Genomic DNA, 16,060 nt, shown 5'->3' with positions numbered 1-16,060 from the left:
TCTCTCTCATCATAGATGTTTCTTCTCTCCCTCTTCCTTCCTCTCTGAAATCAATAAAAAAAATATTTTTTTAAAAAATGCAAAACATTTCCACCAGCATAAGAATCCCCCTGGCTGCCCTTTTATACCCACACCCACTTATTTCTTGGCTCCCCTCCTACCCTAGCCTTAGCAACGGCTAACGGGTTCCCCGTGTCCATCATTTTGCCACTTCAACAATGTTACATAAATGGAATCGAAGAGTATGTAACTTTGGGGACTGGCTTTTTTTTTTTTTTTCCACTCAGCACCATTCCCTGAAGGTTGTGAGTGGCAGGAGTTGGCTCCTCTCTATTGCTGAGTGCCACAGCTCGTCCCGCAGTCATGTGCTGAAGGACATGCGGGGTGTTTCCAGTTTGGGCTATTATCACTAAAGCTGCTATAAACATTTGAATATAGGTTTCTGTGTGAACCTGAGTTTTCATTCCTTAGGGATAAACAGCCAGGAATGCAATGACTGGATCATATGGTTCTTGCATGTTCAGTTTTTGAAGAATCGACCCAACTGTTTTCCAAAATGGCGGTACATTTCCACCAGCAGTGTGTGAGTGACCCGGCCGCCCTGCACCCTCACCAGCGCTTGGCGTTAATTACAGATGATCTGACAGGTGTGTACTGATGTTCCCTCATGGCTAATGGTGTTGAACATCTTTTTGTGTGTGCTTATTTGCCCTCCGTATATCCTTTTCGGTGAAGTATGTGCCTTCGTGTATTTTGTCCATTTTTAAATTGGATGGTTTTTAATGTGGATTTTCGAGAGTTCTTTACAAATTCTAGATACTAGTCCGATTTCACATCTCAGTGTTGACATCTATGGATTGTCCCCTCTTCATTCAGCATAACTCTTCCCAGTTCTTGGTATGACAGGTGACTTTTGATTGCACTCAGGACACTTTTGTGATATGTTATGAGATTCTGACTCTCACTGATATCTGTTTTTAACTGGCTTTTGGGATACCACTCCGGCAGGGGAAAGGGGTCATAGCCACAATATAAGCAGTCCAAGGGTGGCACTGTCGTCACAGCTGGTGGAGGTGAAGGTACAAGTCCCCATATGGTCCCCAATGACCCTGCCATGGAGGTGGCCTTCTTACCACTGGGCAATAGAAGTCCTAGTTCTCATTAGCCCTCCTCTGACACATCCCAGCAGGGAGGAGAGGGTGCCTCACTACTGCCAGGTGGGGTGCAAGTCCAGCTCCCCTACCTGGTCTCCAATAATACCATGGGGAGCATAAGGGCCCTTTTACAAGCCAGCAGGGAGGCAAGCTGCATCTTCCTACTTGGCTTTCTCTGACACCACCCCAGTGGGGGAGGTTGAGGCACCTGTCCCGGCCGGGCGAGGGTGAAAGTCCAGGCTCCCACTGGGTCTTTGCTGGCGTGGAGTGGGAGGGGCAGCGGTGTTCCCTATGCTCTTTGGCTGGAGTAGAGCAGCTATTGTCTAAAAGTTTTCTATCCTGCTGGGTACCTGCCCTCTCCTGGGTCAGAGCCAATGTTGGCACCTAGGGTTTACCTAGCCTGCAGGTTGGCACAGGATTCAGAGTGGGTGGGGGAACAGCAGAGAAATCTGGAAAATACAGACCTCCTGTTGCTCTGAGCAACTGTTTGGATCCAGTGGTTATTTCCTGGAGACAGAGAATATAGACAATGAAATACATTCCAGAGAGGCTCGGAGGTCTGTGTAGCCCAACGCCTCATTTTGCAGAAGAGACACTGGACGGCGTGCCACACCTGGGTCGGCATCTGTTCTCCTGACCTTTGGGACACTCTCCTGAGGCTTCACGTTGCTACCGGGCATCATGATGGGACAGGGAAGTGCCCTTCTCTCACGCTCCTGGGAGTGTGGGATCACAGGCTGCCGCCAGGACTCGGAGACACCATTTCTGACACGCCCCCACCTTTCCCAGGGCTCTGCAGGGACCCGCCTGATAAGGAGGTGTGCTCATTAGGTTCCCAGCACGGTTTCATCACCTTGCTCAGCAGCCAGCACAGCCAGCCAAGCCCTTCAGCCAGGAAGTCCTTCCAAGGTCTAATCATAGGCCCTGCCTCTGTTGTGAGCATTCATTTTCTTTCCTTGGCTCTCCGTGCAGACAGAGAAGAGCTGCTCCCTCCTGACCCCACACAACCTGCGTACGCCTGCAGCTTTCTTCCCTGAATGCTAAACCCCATGCTGGGACCTTGAAATGTTTTCCCATGATTTCCTCTAAATCATCTTCATGCAGCCCTAGCCGGTTTGGCTCAGCGGATAGAGTGTCGGCCTGTGGACTGAAGGGTCCTGGGTTTAATTCCAGTCAAGGGCATGCACCTCAGTTGTAGGCTCGACCCTCGGCTCTGGTTGTGGCACGAGTGGGAGGCAACCAATCAATGTGTCTCGCTCACATCGATGTTTCTCTATGTCTCTCCCCCTCCCTTCCACTCTCTCTTAAAAAAAAAAAAAGTCAATGGAAAAAATACCCTCAGGTGAGGATTAACAACAACAAAAAACAATACATCATCTCCATGCATTTCCCCCAACATGATGGAAGGTGAAAACTGTATTTATTCCTCCTAACTAAATTTATGATGAGGTGATAAACAAGTTCTCATGGAAAGAGGCTGCCAGGATGCCAAGGAGTCCTCCATACAGCTGGCTCCCAATTGCTGCAGTTGGTCAGGCCTTCTTGGGACTGTGTGTGGCCCATTATTTTTAAATATATATTTTATTGATTTTTTACAGAGAGGAAGGGAGAGAGATTGACAGTTAGAAACATCGATCAGCTGCCTCTTGCACACCATCCACCGGGATGTGCCCGCAACCAAGGTACATGCCCTTGACCGGAATCGAATCTGGGACCCCTCAGTCCGCAGGCTGACCCTCTATCCACTGAGCCAAACTGGTCTTAGCTACACAGAGCTTTCTGGGCAGAATGCAGCACCTTAGCATCCTCTGGCCACCACCTTTCCTGGGTACATGGGGCCAAGGTAGGGAGTCAGGGGCAGTGCCAGAGCAGCCAGACACCCCAGTCTCAATTTTAGCCTGTTTCCCTCTGGAACTAATTCTCCCCCATGGGCAACTGTGGGGAGGTAGAATTGCCCTATCACCCCAGTGACCTCAGAAAGCTCAGCAAGGTCGATGTGGCCAGAGGCATAGGGCCCACGAGGGGCTGGCTGCATGGACTAGATATGGGCCAATGCCAGCATCATTATGAGCACCTACTGTGTGCAAGGCCCTGGGCCAGGGGGAGTCAGGGAAGCAGAGCCAGCCCTAGCTCCCATTTTTGGGTTGACCAGCTGGCTGAGGGCACAGGCAGATGCACATGGAAGAGTCTGATCACATCATGAATCTGCCTGGAGGAGAGGCCAGTGGGTGTGCTTGTGGGGCGGGAAGCTGTCCCTGAGAGCTGGTCCTGTGCCCCGACATCTAGTGGACCAGGTTGAAGGGGGCCCTGAATCATGGATGGGCCAGCAGCATCCCATCAGCAAACACTCTTCAATGGGCAGCTGTGGTTCTCCCCTCCATCAGGGAGCCACTCCGTGTGGGCAGGGGCAGCTGGTGAAACAGAAACCCTGACCAGCTCTGATTCCTCCAGCCGAGGCCCAGGATGGTGCTCCCGCTGGAACGTGAGCCGTCGTGGACCATGGGGACAAAGGCAGCCCCGTAGATAGCACAGAATGAGAAGCAAGGAACTTGTCCCGACACTTTTGAGCTGCAATGCCAACCCCGAGCACCCACCCAGGTTGTACTGAGAGAGAAAGAAGCTTCCCCCTGGTTTACATCACTCTATTTTTGGTACCCTAATTAACTGAGTCACTCATGTCTAAATATCAGGCCTTTCGTCACTGAACCAAAGTCCTCCTGACCTCAGGAGACCCCATTCCAATCCAGCTGCTGCCTCTCCTGCAGTGTGGTGTGTAGCACGGGTCCCAACCACAGCCTTCCACCCAGGGGTCTGACTCAGGCCGCCTCCTCTGCTCCGCCTGCCCAGGCTTCCTAACTCTGGGACGCCTGAGGTCTGGGCCACCTTCGGAAACTTGCATCTCCTGCCCTGCACTGGGCACTCCTTCACACATCACTTTGTCCTTCTAAATAGCAAAGCTCCTGAAGGCAGGGGCCATGCCTCAGGCCCACCAGGGCTTAGCACCAGGCCTCTGCACTCCCTGGCTGAGGAATCTACAGGAAATCCTTCTGCAGACACCTTCAACTCTTTGGCCTGCTGAGCTGTGCTTGGCTCTGGGCGGCTTCACACAGCACTGGGGGTGTGGCCATACCAAGCTCAGGCCACTCAGCCGTCCCTCTGACCCCAGTCAGCTCTCTGAAGTCAGGAACAAGCTATTGCAGGAGCCCTTCAAGGCTCCCTCATCTCTCTGGACAGATGCAGTGTGAGGCTGGGCTGGGGGTGGGGAGTGGGGATAAATGTGTTTTTTTTCAGCCTCGGGGTCACCAGGGATGACTCTGGAAGACTTGCCGCCTCCTGCTCTCCTGGCCACACAGCGCACATAGGGGTTGTGTGTCCTGGTCCCAGGACAGCTGGCTGCTCAGGAAATGGCCAGGTCTCTGACACCTCACCCCCGAGTCTGCCCCTCCAGGTCTTCCGCAAACCTAGAGCAGAATCTCCAAAGTGCCCCACTGGCACCAACGCCCTAGGAGTCCCACTGTTCGGGGGACCCATCATCAACATGGACGTGTGGGCCTCCAGTTCGTTTTACTGCTGAGTAATATTCCGCTGGGAGCATGGATCACATACCACTTTCCATCCTCCTCTCAGTGGACATGTGGTTGTGTGCAGGTGTTTGTTATAATACCAGGTGTTGGTTATAATACACTAGAGGCCCAGCACAGGAAATCATGCACAGGTAGGATCCTTAGGCCTAGCCTGTGATCAGGGCCATCTTCCACCCGCTCGCCAGTCCCCAGTCCTGCCCCACCGCGGCCACCCACCCTGGTTCCCCTCGCCAGTCCCCAGTCCTGCCCCACCGCGGCCACCCACCCTGGTTCCCCGTGGTTCCCTGTTCACCATCCGGCGATCGGAGCCTGTGGGCCGGTGGCGGAGGGGGGGGGAGGGGGGGCGGGGGGAGAGGGACCGAGAGGTAATCTCTGTGTTCTTAGGAAGGGGTGCCTCACTGTGGGCTGGGTATTCAGGGAGAACTTTCCAGATGGCAGTCGGCACCCATTGTCTTCCACTTTCTGTGTGCTCCACCCTCCGCTCCTCAGGAGAGCCATGCTTTTCTGGCCTCCAATCCACTGTCGCCCGCAGGCAGGGAGGAGGCATCAGAAAGAGCAGCTGGACCACCAGAGGGTGTACGGGGGACCTGCAGGGTCACCAGCGATGACCTTCATGGGCCAGCCCAGAAACCCCGACAGACAAGACACATGATGACCAACCCCCGATGGGGCAGAGCTCTTCCCTACCTGCTGCGGGGGGGCTCGCCCTCGGGAGAAGGGACAGCTGCTGTCCAGCTGCCGGCTGCAGTCCGCTGTCCACTGCAGGGGAGAAAGGAGGGGTCAGTGATGGCAGGACATGCAGGCTCAGCCTCACTCAGCCTGGCCCCCCCAGGCATGGCCCTGTCCTCCTGCCGCAGAGACAGAAGAGAATCCTGCTCGGCCATTTCAACAGCAAATCCTTCCGACCAGCAGGCCCAGGTTGGCATCTCTGAGTTCCACGGGGAGGTGACCCTTTGGTACACATGGGGAAGGCAACCTAGATTCCCTTCACCTAAGACCACCGAAGTGATGAAGATCCAGCTACACTCCAAGGTCAACCAGACGTGACACAGGGTCACTGTGAGTTTTGAACAACGGGCACCATGTTGGCCCATCTGACCACCTCCAGCCACTCTAGCCCTCTACAATGTCAAGGCCAGAGCTGGAGGTGAGGCGTGTGTGTGGATCTTCCCGTATGCCCAGCTCCAAAGGACGATGGAACTATGGACCAACAGGACAGCCTGGCCTTGGCAAAGAGCCCCAGACTGGCCAGCAGAGCCCAGACCCACAACTTCCCGCTGACAGCTTAGAGGCCTGATGCGCCCCAAAGTGTGCCCCACCTTGACCGTCCCAAAGCCTGCCACACTGGGGTCCTTGGACCCCACTCTCCACCCACTGAATCAGACTCTGTGAGGGAAGGGCCTGGGCATCAGCATTTTGACAAGCTCCCGAGTGATGCACCAGGAGTTTCAGAGCCACTGATACCCATGTGACCTCCCAGGCTTCATTGCGTCATCTACACAATGGGACAGCCAGGCTGGGCGGCTCTGCAGGCTGCGATGAGGACGTCTGTAAACCATAATACACTGGAGAGACGGAGCAGTAGTAACAGTGGGGCTCTTCCTGTGTGTGATGCTGTCGAGCTCCATGGTGGTGGTGTTACTATTGTGTTAAACGTCCGCTGGCCTCACAGGCTAAGGCTGCTGGACACGGACCTTGACCTCCACCCTTACAGGGAAAGCACTCTCTCTCTGCCTGACACACCTGGTCAGCACTGGCAGTGCGTGCGGACGGCTCGAGGCCTGGTCTTGTAAACCTTGGCTGGACACACCTTCCTGACTGTGGGCCAAGGGCACGACCTCTGTGCAGGAAAGATGCTATTACAGTGCTGACGACACGGGCCAGTGCAGTGTGCTCTAGAGCAGTGCTGTCAGCAGACAGAGATTGACAGCCACAAACAGAGCCGCAGATGTAACTGTAAGTGACCCAGTAGCCACATGGTAAAAAGGTCAAATTAAGCGCAATACTCCATTTTAATCTCAACATATTTAAGATAGGTAATTAACATAAAATGTATTAATGAGATATTTTATATTCTTCTCTTCACATTAAGTTTTTGAAATCCACTTAGAGCCCACGTCAATTTGGACCCGCCACATTGCAAGTGCTTGCGAGCCGCATGGGATGGCTGCCATGTGGGACAGCCCAGCTGGAGGGAAATGGCAAAGGTGGCGTCCCAGTCCCCGGGGAGTCCCAGCCCTCACATCCACTTCTTGCCCATCCTGGCTCTGCACTGCAGAGGAGCTGATCCCTGCCTACTGTGTCTCCTGCCTCCTGTATCAGCTGGTTTGGCCAATGGGAGACCGGAAGAAGGGAGAAGTCAGTCAGCTGGTTTGGCCAATGGGAGGCAGGAAGAAGGGAGGAGTCAGGGCATCAGCTCCCGCCTCCCCCCACCTCAGGTGGCATTACCAGCAGTGACAGGGTCTCCCTCATGACTCCAGCCCTCAGCAGGCAGCCTTCTGTGCATGACCCTGACCCTGGCTCTGGCAACACCTGTGCCTCAGGTGTAGAGGTGGTAAGGCTTCCTGCAGTTAAATCTCGGGTAATTTTGCTGCTCAGCTTTTTTATCATCCGTAACCAACTCCATGGATTAAATTCCCTCTGTCTAGATATTTGCAGTCTCAAAGCATCTCCCCAAGATATTTATTAATTATAGGGGAAAAGGAAAAAAGGAGAAATCCACCAGACACCTGTTATTGAGGATAACATTGCCTGTGATAAACTCTATCAACATCCTGGACTCCCCAATACGAGGGAGGCCCTGAGAAGGGCACATTACCTCTGAGGTGTTCTTGCTGAAAATACACAATCTCAATCTAATCAGGACAAAACATCAGGCAATTCATATTGGGGACCTTTCTACAAAATAAGTGATCAGTGCTCTTCAAAAGCATCAAGGTCTCCTGACCGGTGTGTGGCTCAGTGGTTGAGCATCAACCTATGAACCAGGGAGGTCACGGTTTGATTCCTAATCAGGGCACATGCCAGGTTGTGAGCTCAATCCCCAGTGTGGAATGTGCAGACAGCAGATTGATGATTCTCTCTCATCATTGATGTTTTTATCTCTCTCTCCCTCTCCCTTCCTCTCTGAAAGCAATAAACATATACGTTTTTTAAAAAGTGTCAAGGTCGTGGAAGATAAGAAAAGACCAAGAGAGTTTCACAGATTGGAGGAGAATAAGGAGACACAACAATGACATGCAAATTTGGATCCTGGAATAGAACGAGGATATGAGTGGAACAACTGGTAAAATCCCGAATAAGGCCCCATTGTACCAATGTTAATTTCCTGGTTCTGATCACCGCACTGTGGTTATGTAAGACGCTCAGATTAGGGGATGCTGGGTGACAAACAGGTTCAAAGGAACACCCTGCACTATTTTTGCACCTTTACTATAAGCCTAAAATAATTTCAAAATAAAAAGTATACATATATGATATACATATACACACAGGGTGGGGCAAAAGTAGATTAACAGTTGTTCACATGGAAAATAATACAATAATTAATAAATAATAATACATGCATAATCTGAATTCCACACTCACAACTGCAAACCTACGTTTGCCCCACCCTGTATAATAAGAATCTGATCATTTCTCGCCACCTCACTAGTGACCATGCTGCTCCGGGCCACCATCAGCTCTCGCCTGGACCACCTAAATGGCTTCCTAGTCTTTAGTCAGTCATACCATGTCCTTCCTCTGCTCAAAACCCTCCCGTGTCTTCCTGTCTCGCTAGAGAAAAGGCCAGAGTCCTCCCCGGGGCCAATAGGCCCTGCAGACCTGGCTCTTCTACGACATTCCACTTGCTCACTCTGCTCCCAGGAGACTGGACCCGACGCTGTTCCTCACAGCAGGACGTGATCTGTGCCCTTGACATTCCCTCTGCCTGGAATACGCATTCCCAAGTGGCCGCCCTCTCTTATCTTCTCCAAATCTTTGCTCAAAAATCCTCTTCTAAGTAAGCCTTAGGGACAGCCCAGCTCTCACACCCCTGACTGCGCCTCACTCGTGTGTATATAACCTTTTAACAGTCCAGTTCTTTGTCTATCATCCATCTTTCCCCACCAGAAAGTAAAGAGCTAGGGGGAAAGGGATTATATGGTGCAATCTGTTAATCACTCTGTCCCAGAGCCTAGAACAGGGCCTGATAAATAAATGTTAGCTCTAATTATATTTCACTATGTAGCCAAAAGTAACTGGTAGAAAAAGGGCAGATTTAAACAATTGTGCTTTATGCCAAAAACCACCAAGCAATGTGTAGGAGCTCATGCTAAATACAGAAGCAAGCTGAAAACGACACGGATGCTAGAACCCCAGCTTTGTAAAAGGTATATAAAGAAAGAGTTTTACGCCAGAAATTACTAGTATATTAGCTTCTGCCATAAAATTATGCTGAACTTCTTTCTCTGTTTTCTGATTGTCTCTGTTTTTCCAAATGTTGCTTTAGAAGTAAAATAAAAATTTAACCCTTTAAAAAATAACTGGTAATCATATTAAAAAGAAATCAAGAAAATGCACATTAAATGACAAGAGACAATTTGTCCCAATACACTGGTGGCAGTGTGAATAATGGACAGTCATTTTGGAGAGCAATTTGGCAATGGCTGTTGAAATAGATTCCATTTCTCAGCATCTGCCTAAAGAAACACTTTTGGAATGTGCAGGCAGAGGCATGTCCAACAGTCTTCACTGAAGTACCTTGTATTTCTAGAGGAAAATTTGGAAGTAACCTGAATGCCCATCAAAGGTGAAAGGCTGAGCTATGGGACATCCATACTATGGGCTACTGTGCGGCCATTAAACAGAACACAGCAGATGTACACGCTTGGAAGACTCCCCAGGGCATACAGCTAGGGGGAAATGCGAGTTATTGAACAACATAGTTACCGGCTACAATCTACGATTTTGAAATAATACATTTCTATACGTCATATTATATAGGAAGTTGCTAAGGGAGATTCTATTGATAATATTTGAATAATTGTGTACCATGAGAATGTATGGCTATAGTGCTTATAAATGTAAAGATATATATATATTTTTTTTTTTAAATAAGGGGAAAAATAAAATGAGTCCCCCATGGTCAACCACCCCACAGCTCCCCTCAAACTCACTTCTTCTGTTAAGACTTTCATGGGTGGTCCACCATTGAGTGCTTCCTCCTACGAGCAAACATGTGGGGGTTGGAGGTTCGGAGGCAAGGTGAAATGAAGGGATGGGATAAAAGGGGGATGAGGGAACAGTGAACAGGGAAGGCAGAATGAAACAACAACAACAAAAACACGAAGAAAAAGAGAAGAAAAACATTGTGAAAGAGAGACCTCAGGCCAATCTGAGTACTCGGATCCCAGCCTACCTATGGGCATCACCGGCAGGGCAGTCTGGCTAGTTCCTGTCTCTGTGTCTCAGTTGTTTCTTCTGCAGAATGGAACTATGACCCCTTTACTCCCAAGCTCAGAGAGAGGACAACTTTCAGGATACGACTTTGGGGACTTGGAATCCAATGTAGGGTAGGTACTCTTAAAACGTATGTGTGTGGGGGTTTGATTTAAAATATGGTATCCTGAAAGTGTTGGGAAACTTAGAGCGTATACTAGTATTCTCTTGGTTACTCCTCTAAAGAAATGGAAGCTCACTTTCTCCTTTCCCTTCCCTTCCCTTCCCTCCCCTCCCCTCCCCTCCCCTTTCTTCCCCTTCCCTCTCCTCCCCTTTCCTCCCCTCCCCTCCAATCTCCTCCCCTCCTCTCCTCTCCTCTTCCCTCCCCTCCACTCCCCTTCCCTCCTCTTCCTTCCACCTATCCGGCCATCCATCCATCTTTCTAGCTGGTGCTGGACAGGGGCAGGGAGAACAAACATCGGAAGGTATTTTCCTCCCGAGTCTCTCAGGTCCTAAGAAAACGGCCTCACCAACTGGAGGACAACATTCTTCCCCATCCCCTCAAGCTTTCTCAGGGTTTCCAAGATTCTTAACAATTTTCCTCTCCCAGGAACATTAAAGTACCACCGCAAACAGGCAGACGGGGACATTCTCTGGGGTTATTTTTGTTCTTTGTTTTTGGCTTCCATCTAAAATAGTCATCAAATTAAATAAAAACAATCAAACATGCTTTAGCAGAAAGCTTTCCCATAAGGCTGTGTCAACAGAAGCGTGTTTTGTCGACACTTCCCAGCCCGGCCTTGTCCACAGTGCACCCTCCTCTGGAGCCTGTACCCCAGCTGTGTCTGTGGGGCGCATGTGGGACGGGGTGGGGTGGAATCAAGATGGAAATGTCCTTCCTTGGCCAGCAGCGCACAGCAGACCTGCCCAGGGCTCACATTCTTCCAGGAAACTTCATAAAATGCAGGACGTTTAAGGAATGCATCCAGATGTTACCAGTGGCCATGTTGTCCACGCTCTGCCTTGCAACTAACATCTATTTTTGTTGTTGTTGTTGTTGTTGTTTAATTTTATTATTTTTTTAATCCTCACATGAGGATTTTTTTTACTGATTTTTTTAGAGAGAAGAAGGGAGAGAGAGAGAAACATTGATCGGTTGCCTCCCATATGTGCCCCGATGAGGGATTGAGCCTGTAACCTAGGTATGTGCCCTGACCAGGTATCAAACCCACAATCTTTATGGAACAATGATCCAACTAACTAAGCCACCCGGCCAGGGCAACAAGCATCTGTTTAAAGCCCCTCCAGATGTGGATCCTGGCGCGTGGTCAGGCCCAGAGTATCCCAGGAGCAGGAACCGGCAGTGCAGGGCCCAGAGGGAGGGCACCGCTCTATCTGCTGTCCTCCTGAGGGCCCAGCAGTCACCACAGGAAGGTCAAAGTCACTGGCAGGCCCCTCCTCCCAAAATTCTCTTCCCAGGGCCTGCTTTGGAAACAGAAATCCACAAAGCATTCCTCTAGGGCAGTGGTCGGCAAACTGTGGCTTGTGAGCCGCGGTTTGCCGCTCTGTTGACTAATGAGTTTGCCGACCACTGTCATATACTACCCTTTACCTCTATACACACAACATGCCACAATTGCCTAATCCTCACAGCTTCCAACTACACGGTAACATTTAGTCTCGTCTAGTGGTCGGCAAACTCATTAGTCAACAGAGCGGCTCGCAAGCCGCGGTTTGCCGACCACTGCTCTAGGGTGAAGCTTCATGGCTTCCTTGGACCTTCCTCCTGTAAGAACCCATTTCACCTGGAAGAACCTTTGAAAGATGCCCTTGCTGGAGCCACCAGAGTCCACATGGTGGCGGAGGCAGGCAGCACCCACCAGGCTGGCCCCGCCCACCTGTCCATGGGCCAGCTCCTGGGGGAGATAGCTCCCAGATGCTTACGGGAGGCGGCAAGAGTGCTTCCTCCCCACCCCAATCTTGGCCCACAGTCTTTCATCCGAGTCCACCTTCCACCCAAGACCAGGGCTGCCACAGACTGACCAGGAGGGGGCGAGACCAGCCTGAGATCCTGGTCAGAACGCCTCAAGGGCCTCACTAGGTCTGACACAGAGTCCTGAGGGATTGCCAGAGAGACTCAATTCTGCGGCTGCCCACAACTGCCTGTATTTGAAATCAGAGAAAATATTCACAAGTCACAGCCTCTCATTGTGTACATTTTGGATGAGCTGCAACCCTCAGATCTCTTCCAGAACATAAGCTTATTGAGGACAGGGAATAAATAGGGTAGAACACATGGTAGGTGCTCAGTACATCTGTGTTCTGTTCATCGCACGTTGGCCCAATAGGATGGTTCAGAGCAGAGGCGGGTCAGAAGGTCTGAGAGGGGCTTCCTGCAGGGGTCCCACGCTCTGTGGGTGGGACCATCCACACCTCAGCAATCTAGGGCCAGGCAATTGGATTTAGGGTCCCCTTATCACACCCTTTGAGTTTTCCCAGGCCCTGTGCCTGCCCAGGCCCCAGCCCCTCTCCTCCTCCCTGGGGCGATGCTCACCTGGGAGATGTGGGACTGCGTTTTCTCGCTCTCACCGTCACCCTCCGTCTTGTCTGCCAGCAGCCCCTGCACCTGGTACTCGAGCACGTAGCTGTCGATGAACCGCTCGAGCTCCTCAATCTCCTGGGAGCGGCTGCTCCCAGCCTCGGAGGAGGCAGAAGCTGCCGAGGAGTTCTCCATCCCTCCAGCGCGGGCCTGGGTCAAGGCTGCGGGAGAGAAAGAGCAAGGCTCCGTGAGACAAAGCTGGAGGCGGAGGCCATGCCCTCATTAGGGTGAGGAAGATGCCGTAACTCTCCTGTGTGCAAAGGGAAACTGAGGCCCACACAAGACAGGTAACTTGCCTAGCTGACCAACATAGGAACGTGTGCGATGTTTGGGATCAGTCCATACCTACACCTTGCCATCTGGGGAAAAGCAGAAAACAGACCAGACGACCCCTCAAGCCCCATTTCCCAACGTGGAGTTAAGAAACGCTGCCATTAAGCAGAATACAATAGACCGCAGGCTTTGGTGTCTCTGACCCAACCATTAGGATGTATCGGGGATCCTCAGACACAAACCCTCCAAGGAAATGCCTCCTTCTAAAGAGATGCCTTCTCTTTGGACACCAGACTCTCCCTACATTAGCTGAAGCCTGCAGGCCTGAAGTTATAAGCACAATTCTGCAGCCTCGTGATGGTGCGGCGGCTCCAGGGACCCATGCTGGGCTCAGTCTGTAGGAATGTGACCTGCTTTTAATGACAGAGGTGAAAGGCCTGGTGGGTGGTTTGGGAGGGCGTGGCCTAGCCATGGAGGCTGCCTGGCCACCCTGCATACCCTGGTTAGCCCTTGGGCCTTCTCTCAGATGCAACCTGGCATAACCTGGGTGGCCAGTCAGCCTCCATGGCTAGACCAGGGACACTGCTGAAATCCAACAACAGAACTGCTGTCCCTTCCCGGGCGGACTGGGTGGACCCAGCTGCTGTAGGGGCCCCGGCCTGCTGGGCCACCTCCACGTCCCTCTCCCACCCCTTGCCCACAGCTCCCACCTGACCACCTAGAAGTGGGAAGAGCTAGAACCTTTCTCACCTCTAGGTCCCCTCCCCCTTTCCTGACAGGTTCTAAGCCAGATGGGAAGGGGCGTCAAAGTTTGTCTGGTGTCCCTTTCATTGTCTGGACATTGCTGCTCTCCAAGGGGAGTCCCCTCAGCTAGAGGACGCTGCACATGGTTTCACCAGGAGAACGCCATCTACCACCCCACTGCCACTGGGCACACAGAGGACCTGGATGTTCGCCCGGAGATCCGAGACTCAGAGGGCAGCATGCGCCGGCCTCGGCTGTGACTGTTCATAACCAAGACAAGGTCCTGGTATGCTTCCAGGAACATGTGAATCCCAAGACCTTGGATTACTGAGAACCTTTTTAGAACGTAGGTGTTCGCTAGTGGTCAACAGGACAAGGCATGGCCCACTGGGTTCCAGAAATCCACCAAGTTCACGAATGTTGACTCCCACACCCCTGCTGGCCTGGTCCAAGGTTGGGTTGGCGATGGTGGACACACACCTTCTGACTCCGATTTTTTGGGTTTTGGCTGCTGCAAGGAGCCCAGCCTCCCTTGGACCCCTGGCCGCTGCAGGGGAGTGGATGATGCTAGAGGGAGCCAGCTCTGGGCTCCTGAGCTCAGTGGCCTTGGGGTTTGGAGCCTGCTCCGTTCCAGAGGGAGTGGTCCGAGGTTTCAGGCCCAGGAGCCCTCATCAGAGTAGGGAACCCAGGTGTGGAGACTTAGGGGACAGTGGGTCTGAAGGGAGTCATTTCCGATTGGAACAAGCATGCCTAGTGGTGCAAGGCCACCGTCAGAGGTGCGGTGTGTCCAGTGCCCCTTCTTCCACCTGCCATTCAAGGCCTACAGTGGCCTTCCATCCTTCCCACCACCAACACCCGCCTTATCCCTTCCGCTCCAACAGCTGCCCATGACCCCCTGCAGCCCCCTGTCTACTCCGCTGCTTGCCCCAGGCATATGTCTGTGTGCTAGGCAGAACCATGAGAGTGTCCTGCGTGTACACCTCCTCCCAGTTACTCAAGGAAACACTGAAGGGATCTTGCAAATATAATTAAGCTCCAAATCAGCAGACTTGAATATAGGGAGACTATGCAGGAGGCCCTAATTACATGAATCTCTTAAATCTGGGCCTGGAGCTAGAGACAAAGATTCAAAGCACACAAGAAAGACAGGACACACCACTGCTGGCGAGAAGGAGGGGGCACCTGCAAGGAACGTAGCAGCCTCTGGGAACCTCTGGTCAGTGGCAGACAGGAGAAGGGCACCTTAGCCCTACACGCGCAAGGAAGTCAATTCTGCCAAAATCCAATGCTCTGGGAAGCAGACTTTGCTCCGCTGTGCCTCCCGACACGAACCCAGCCTGGCAAGCCTTGATTTCAGCCTCGTGATACACCGGGAGTGACTCACTTCCAGAGCTGGGAGGTAGTGTACGGCATTGCTGTAAGCCACTGAGTTTGTAGTGATGTGCTGTGCAGCAAAGGAAGACCAACATGCAAGGCTCTTTCTGCCCCTGCTTTTGCTCACGCTGTGCCCCTCATCCCGAAGCACTTTCCCATTCCCTCCACCCACTGAATCCAGAGGTCCTCTCACCCACGGAATGTAGGATAGCGCCTCAGAGGCCACCTGGCAACAGCCCAATCCCCAGGTTTCATGGCGGCTAGTGGGCAAAGGATTCACTCGGCTTTGACCTATGGGCATGAGCACTGTGCCTTCTAGTAACAGGAATGACTAACGTGCACTGAGCCCAGATCATGTGCCAGGCATTCTCCTCAGCACTTGATATGTCTTCACCCACTTAACCCTCACAACAACTCCATGCGATCAGTATAATTATGCTACTTAGAAAACGGAGGTACAGAGAGGTTAAGTAACTTGCCCAAGTTAGCACAGCAGAGCTCCAGGTCCACCTACACCTCACTGCCTCTTCATCCCCTCTCCTGGCAGCCTGCTCTGGCCCTCAGGACATCTCCCACCTCCCCAGGCCCCACAGTGAATTCAAGTGCTGCAATGGGACTCGGGCTCTGGAGGGCTGGGCCCGTGCCCAGCTGCAGGTCCCAGCCAGATGGCATGATAAGATTGATGTCCAGAGAGGGCTGAAAGGAGCCGCCTGCAGGAGAAGGCAGCGCCTAAGGCCATGCCTATTATTCCTCGAAGACTTCAGATCTTATCGAGGGCTTCCTGGCGCCCGCACAGGCACAGGTGCAGGCCTGGCTTTTGCAGGCACTGGCTTGGCGCTTTCCAGGAGGACGGGTGCCTGGCTCTGCCTCCTGCAGTGGCCTCTGTTCTGCTCTGTTGGGCCCTCCCGGAC

The 16,060-nt window shown here is 52.2% G+C and overlaps 1 protein-coding gene across 1 annotated transcript in view; it reads right to left on the bottom strand.

The window, feature by feature from the left end:
- Nucleotides 1–16,060, bottom strand: part of CTIF (cap binding complex dependent translation initiation factor) — a 232,976-nt gene that overhangs the window by 155,444 nt on the left and 61,472 nt on the right. The window contains exons 2-4 of the mRNA XM_028155629.2: nt 12,714–12,919; nt 9,898–9,945; nt 5,426–5,497 (exon numbers count right to left, since the gene is read on the bottom strand). Coding sequence (XP_028011430.2) covers nt 5,426–5,497; nt 9,898–9,945; nt 12,714–12,893 — 300 coding nt within the window. The 5' untranslated portion in view covers nt 12,894–12,919. The remainder of the gene's footprint in view (nt 1–5,425; nt 5,498–9,897; nt 9,946–12,713; nt 12,920–16,060) is intronic.

The sequence above is a fragment of the Eptesicus fuscus genome, chromosome 12, assembly GCF_027574615.1.
Source record: "Eptesicus fuscus isolate TK198812 chromosome 12, DD_ASM_mEF_20220401, whole genome shotgun sequence".
NCBI classification, from domain to species: Eukaryota; Metazoa; Chordata; class Mammalia; order Chiroptera; family Vespertilionidae; genus Eptesicus; species Eptesicus fuscus.
Note: the sequence above shows the minus strand (reverse complement) of the source record. Positions and strands in the feature narration are given on the sequence as shown.